Source organism: Aegilops tauschii, chromosome 4, assembly GCF_002575655.3.
Source record: "Aegilops tauschii subsp. strangulata cultivar AL8/78 chromosome 4, Aet v6.0, whole genome shotgun sequence".
In the NCBI taxonomy this organism is placed as follows: Eukaryota; Viridiplantae; Streptophyta; class Magnoliopsida; order Poales; family Poaceae; genus Aegilops; species Aegilops tauschii.
In genome coordinates this window covers 58,684,831-58,691,883 of record NC_053038.3, presented here as the reverse complement: position 1 = coordinate 58,691,883, position 7,053 = coordinate 58,684,831, and the positions used below count along the sequence as shown (strand labels likewise).

The window sequence follows — 7,053 nt, the reverse complement described above, 5'->3', positions numbered from 1 at the left end:
GCCTGGAGGAGGCGATGGCACTCTCTGCCGCCGGTGACGTCGCCTTCCCTGAGATGGAGATGGTGGCCGTCAAGGACGAGGAGAGGACGGAGGAGGCGATGGAGGCGGAGCCGGTGGCCGCGTTCCACCCCGGCCTGGTGGGCCAGCAATGGAGCTGGTCGTGCACCGCGCCGGAGATGGCCGACGCCGTGGGGGGCGTGAACTGGTGCCCCACGCCGCCGCGGTCACCGGAGAGCGGGAGGCGTCGCCACGGGAGGAGGTCGTGCAGGCACCTCCCGCCGTCCAGCCTGCCCCCGTCTACCACGCACCGCCGGCCCACCTCTGGACGCCGCCGGCCTACGTGGACCTCGTCAGCGACGACGACGACGCCGGCGGCCACTAAACATGGCGACGGCGACGGCATCGACGGGCACGGGCAGGAGCGCGCTGGCGGCGGCTGTTTTTTATTTTATTTTTGATGTTTAATTATGTCAAGTTGGACGTGAAACTGGGCCGTTTTGTGGCTGTGGCGACCCTAACTAAGTTTTATGTTTATTAAACTGCGCTTATTTACTTTTTTTAGTCATTTTATTTACGTTTTTCTGTTTTTTAAATCATGTTCAACGCGGACGTGATTTGGGGTGTGGCCGCGCGATGGGCGCACGCACGAGCCAACGGACAAGACCGGACACGGGCGAACCCATCGGCGCCTCAAAGGGACAAAATCCGGCCAAACCGGACGTCCGTTTGGGGTCGCGCGGTGGAGTTGGCCTAAGACTACCCACAATGGAAGTAACGTAGATAGTAACATCACACATATCTAGATAAAATAGATGATGTGACAAACAATAAATGAAGAAAGAGAGGCATGCGGTAACATAGCTATTTAGACTAGCCACAATGGGTAGTAACATAGAGTAGTAACATACTCATGTTACTATAGTGGGGAGTAACATATGTGTGGTAACATGCAACACTTCATTTATTATGCTATAGACTCATTTTGTCTTGATATGTGTGATGTTACTCATACTAGTAGTAACTAACTATGTTACTACATGACTATCTTCCTTCATTTATTGCTTGCCACATCATCTATTTTATCTAGATATATGTGATGTTACTACCTATGTTACTCCCATTGTGGGTAGTCTTACTAGTAGTAAGAGTAACATCACACATATCAAGGCAAGATGAGTCTATAGCCTAATAAATAAAGTGTTGTATGTTACCACATATATGTTACTCCCCACTATAAAGGTAATAATATAGATTAGTAATATAGGCATGTTACTATTCTATGTTAATACCCATTGTGGGTAGTCTAAGAAAAATAATCGCGGCGACTTACATTAACTCTGTGTACAGTTAGATTTTAACGAGTGTAGACGTGGAGAGTGGTAAATTTTTGTCCAGTTTTTTTACCATCTGCCTCGCCTTTCGAAGTTTCGACTTTAGAGTGATCGATTCAATAAAAGCCAGAGGCAGAAACACGCTGCAGATGGTAACAGTAGTATAGCTAGCAGTAGCATGGTGCTGTGTTACTAGCGTGGCAGAGCTCCTACGTAGCAGTAGTAAGCAAGCAAAACTCTGTATAGAATGGGAGAAAAGCCATTTATTTTTACTGTTGGGTTTCAAAACTGTCTGGTGCGGGGAGCATACACGTCAGCATTCAGGTAGCTCACAGGATTCCTTTGTCCTGCAAAGATCGAAAGCAACTCTACGTGGTCAGTCCCTGCACCCTGCGTACTCATCCCCTCAGCCTTCTGTCACCCACCGTACCATCACCTACAACGCCTATCCAACACCCGCACTGTCCACACACCTTCTCTCACTCACTCACTCACTCACTGGCTCTTGCTCACGCCGTGTATATATACGCCCTCGCACTTCAATCCCAAAACAGCAAAACTCACTGGTATCTAGCCAAGTTAGCTCGAGCTCCATTGTCATAATACGAGCATCCACACACCCACATTGCACCTGCAGGGCCAACCTCGGACGCCATGGAAGCTCCTCTGCACCAGCTGGCCCCCATGCAGCAGGCACTGCTCGCCCATCCCCAGAACTGCAAGCACGACGCCGCGGCGACGATGGCCGCGACGGACATGGCGTGCCTCCAGCAGCAGCAGCAGCAGCTGATGCAGCTGCAGCCGGCGGCGGCGAACCCGAACACGCCCTCGGGCGCGGCGCGGGAGCAGTGCCCGCGGTGCGCGTCGTACGACACCAAGTTCTGCTACTACAACAACTACAACACGTCGCAGCCGCGCCACTTCTGCCGCGCCTGCCGCCGCTACTGGACGCTCGGGGGCTCCCTCCGCAACGTCCCCATCGGGGGCTCCACCCGCAAGCGCCTGCGCCCGGCGCCGCAGCAGGCCATGCGCCGCCCGCCCGTCCACTTCGGCGCGCCTCCGCCGCCGATGCCGGCGCAGTCGCACTCCCAGCAGGCTCCGCAAGGCGGCCTTCTCAGCTCGCTGTTCGCGCTCGGCGCGGCGCCGCTGTTCGAGGGCCGCGTCGGGTTCGACCTCGGCCTCGGCCTGCCCGGGCTGAGCCAGGTGGGGCTCGGAGGCAGCGCCGGGGAGTTTGGCCTGCACTCCCTCGGGCTCCGGGGCGGCCATGCAGGGACGTCGGCGCCGATGCTCTGGCCGACCGCGTTCTTGGACAACGGCAATGTGGACACGTGGAAAGTATCCGGCGGCGGGGCGGCTGCCATGTGGGCGCCGGAGTTCTCTCCTGCACCGGCGGTGGCACAGGTCGGCGGCAATGGCATGTTCCATGGCGGGGCCCAGATAATGTGACAAACTGTGAGAGTGGTCAGTAGTTGTGTGCGTGGCGTACGTGATGGCTCATGCATGTGTCTGCTGGGTTATGTGTGTAGGTGTTTATTTTTTCTGCAAGTGCATGGCTCGTGTCGTGTCTTGTTCACGTAGTACGTAGTGGTACAAGGAGAGGCCTGTCTAGTTTACAGTTTTGGTTCCACAGGGGTAGAATGGTCTCTCATGTGTCTTATAGCGTGCGTCTCTACAGGTCTGATGGTGTTATTTGTTGGGTACTTGGTTTACATGCATGTTGATGTTATGATTGTACTCCCTCCGTCCCTAAATATAATCTTTTTAGACATTTTAAATAGACTACAACATACGAATGTATGTAGACATATTTTAAAGTATAGATTCACTTATTTGGCTTCGTATGTAGTCACTTGTTGAAATCTTTAAAAGGACTTATATTTTGTAACGGAGGGAGTATAATTTACATTATTATCTATAAATTGAGTTTGCTCTCGTTTTCTTTTTTGAGGGAGAGTTTCAAAGTTTGGTGCATGAACGATCTTCAAAGAATTGTTCAGACCCAACGAAAAAAGAAATGTCCAAACGATCGTAACTTTCTTTAACATAATACAGACGCAAGAGCTCATATATATGTGCATACGCTCACCCCTATGAACGCACACCCTATTCCTATGAGCACCTCTGAAAACTGAGCCGACACGTCATCTTGAGATTTTACGAAGTCATCTTAGACGACTCGTAGTTGACGGGAACGTCTTCTCCTACTAAACGTGTATCACCAGAAATCCTGATATAAATTCAAGGATAAATGCGAGCACGAGGATTTGAATCCTGGTGGACTGGGATAATACCGTCCTCCTAACCATCTAACTACACGTTGGTTCGTCCAGACGATCGTAATTAAATCTAAAAATCTCATAACTTTGAATATATCTCACTTTTTCATGAGCGGACAGTCTGTAACAGTATTGCATTACTTCGTGCAGATGCTGCTTCATAGAAAAATACTCCTTCCATAAAACGTCTTACATTTATGTACAAAGGAAGTATTACTTGATGCAGATGCTGGAGGATCAACAAAATTCCTTTTCATTCTCAAAAAACCATTTTCTGATGAAGATAACATTTTCTTGCTCAGTTATTGCACGACTTTCGAAAAGGGACCTCCTATTTATCGACCGGTGTGATGGAAAGAGCTGAAACATGCACCGCCCACACGCCCTTTCGGGCAACCCATTTGCGGGGCATCTCTTTCAAAAAATATATTTTCCGTTTCTTTTTTTTATTTTCTGCTTCCATAAATCTAGTTCGGGATATAAAAAAGGCTCACAAAATTTTAAAAATCCCAATTTTTTTCAATGTTCACGAATATTAAATCACAAGTTTTTAAAAAATGTTTCAATGTTCACGAATATTACTGATTTGGTAAAAATATTTGTGGATTCAAAATTAGTTCATCAAATTTAAGAAAATGTTTGTTAATTCAAAATATGTTTACTAATTACCAAAAACAAACATTTATTAAAAAATTATGGATAATTTTTGAATTTCAAAAATCAAACATGAACAAGAAACAAAAATGAAAGAAGAAATAAAAAACAAAAGCACCAAAAAATAACACATAAACCGGTCTAGTAAGGTTCTAGAACCGGAAGGGGAGCCTATGCTAGTTGGGCCGGCCCAAATTCACCTAGCGACCACCACGGGAGGCGGGGGCACGTTTGATTGATAAACGTCGACCTACATGATAAATTTCCCAAAAAAACCAACATGATAAATAGGGGATCACCTTCATAAAGAGGCAAATGATATTGCAGGCAGTGACGGAGGCAGTGGGGGGCGAGCTAGGGCCCTGGCCCGGGCCAACATTGATAAAATACATTGTTAGAGCTACTAATATGAGCATCTTTATACCTCGGAGAGTACCATCGGGATGGAAGAGGTGCTCTCTCATATACCTATGGAAGTTGACGGGTTCATGAACAGTAAGCTCAATGCACCGTTTAGCAATGACAAGGTTAAAACAGCGTTGTTTCAAATGTTTCCCACAAAGGCTCCTGGCCCAGATGGGTTTCCCGCACACTTTTTTCAGCGACATTGGGTTTTGTGTGGTGATGAGGTGACTGATATGGTGCTGCGCGTTCTTAGTGGTGATGATTCCCCGGAGGAGATTAACAAGACTTTAATTGTTTTAATTCCCAAGATTGCAAGTCCAAAGAATCTAGGACAGTTTCGACCGATAAGTCTTTGCAATGTGATCTTTAAGATTGCATCGAAGGTATTGGCTAATCGGCTCAAACTCATTCTCCTCGACATCATCTCTGAAGAACAATCTGCATTTGTACCGGGCCGTCTTATTACTGACAATTTTATCTCCGCTTATGAGTGTTTGCACTATATGAAAACAAGGAAGGTGAAGAGTAACATGTTTTGTGCATTGAAGCTTGATATGATGAAAGCCTATGATAGGCTGGAGTGGGCATATCTGAAGGCCGTTATGTTGAAACTCGGGATCAGCCCACGCTTCACGGACTCTGTCATGCGATGTGTTACTTCGGTATCTTTCTCAATAATGTTTAATGGAGGCAAGCTGGAGGAATTTAAACCGTCAAGGGGGATGCGACAAGGTGATCCGCTCTCACCTTACCTGTTTTTGTTGGCGGTGGAGGGCCTTTCTTGCTTGCTTAAATCTTCTAATCCCGATGAGATGATACATGGCATCAAAGTGGCTCATGAGGCTCCAGAAGTGAACCATCTCCTTTTTGCAGATGATAGTCTACTTTTCTTTAATGCTACCCCTGACATGGCTACAAGGGTTGTTTCTTTGCTGAAAAAAATATTGTGATGCTTTTGGACAGCGAGTGAATAAAGATAAGTCTTCTATCTTTTTTAGTAAGGGTTGTTCTGATTCGTTGAGACAAGATGTGTAGCAAATTCTAGATGTGCGGAATGAAAAGTTGTCGGAGAAGTATTTGGGTCTCCCCTCTGACGTGGGAAGTGCCAAGGAGGGCTCCTTCAAACATTTGAAAGATAGGATCTGGAAACAGGTGCAAGGATGGATGGAGAAAGCACTTTCGGTAGGTGGTAAGGAAGTATTGATTAAATCCATTGCTCAAGCAATTCCAACATATTCTATGGCTGGTTTCAAGCTCCCCCGAGGACTGTGTCAACACATCAATGGACTCTTAAGAAAATTTTGGTGGGGATCTAAAAAGGGCGAAAGGAAGACAGCTTGGGTTTCATGGGAAGTCATGACACAACCCAAATTTATGGGAGGTATGGGTTTTGTGATATTGAGCTTTTTAACCTTGCTTTGCTTGCACGTCAAGCGTGGCGTCTTCTACAGGACCCTACTTCTCTAAGTGTCCGGATCCTCAAGGCCGTCTATTACCCTACACACACTACTTGAGGCGGAATTGGGTAATAATCCCTCGCAGGTTTGGCGGTCCATAGTGGAGGGAAGAGACACACTCAAGTTGGGACTTATAAAACGTATCAGCAACGGGGAAGATACCAATATTTGGCTTGATAATTGGCTTCCTAGGGATCACATGTTGCGGCCAATTTGTTGCAAGTCTTTGAACCCACCACAGAAAGTTACAGATCTTATTGATCACAGTACCGCTTCATGGGATGTAGCAAAGCTTGATGAACACTTTCTTGACATGGACAAGGAGATAATTATGAATATCCCTCTCAGCTCGAGAGTACAGGACTTTTGGTCATGGCATTATGAAAACAGAGGGGTCTTTATGTTGGAAATATGAGCAATTTACCGAATGATTTTATTGACAGAAATACTAGATAAAGCATGACTAATATAGCAAAGATAAAAAAAGTCATGCAATTCGACAGGGAGAAGGTGAATAGCATCTGTATATATGAACTAGAACCGATCACATCTAGAACAGACACTAGAGCAAGACAGAACCTCTAACAGAAAGAGTATGAGAACGTACGGAACGGGAGCAGATGCACTGGTCTTGGGGTCGGTGTCCTCGCCAGCCATGTCGTCGAGGAGGTTGTCGACGTCGGGGAAGAAGTCATCGTCGGGGAAGTAGTCGTCGGAGTCCGGAGCGTCCGTGACGAAGAAGTCAGTAGTCGCGTTGAGCGCTCCCCAAAAACCTTATCACCCTTCTCCCGTACAGGACTCAAAAGGTGCGGTTTCGGAGGCCTACTGTCCCGAGCTGCGGTGCACGCCGCAAGTCGGGATGGGGAAGAACATAGCAGCAGCGCAGTACTCAGGAACTTGTGGCGAGAGGAAGAAGAGGTTCCGGTGCGT

The 7,053-nt window shown here is 47.3% G+C and overlaps 1 protein-coding gene across 1 annotated transcript; it reads left to right on the top strand.

Moving 5' to 3' along the window:
- The first annotated feature begins 1,869 nt into the window (after window positions 1–1,869).
- Window positions 1,870–3,065, top strand: LOC109738338 (uncharacterized). The gene has a single exon (XM_020297438.4). The coding sequence runs from the start codon at window positions 1,986–1,988 to the stop codon at window positions 2,775–2,777; it is 792 nt and encodes a 263-aa protein (XP_020153027.1). The 5' UTR covers window positions 1,870–1,985; the 3' UTR covers window positions 2,778–3,065.
- The last annotated feature ends 3,988 nt before the right edge of the window (window positions 3,066–7,053 follow it).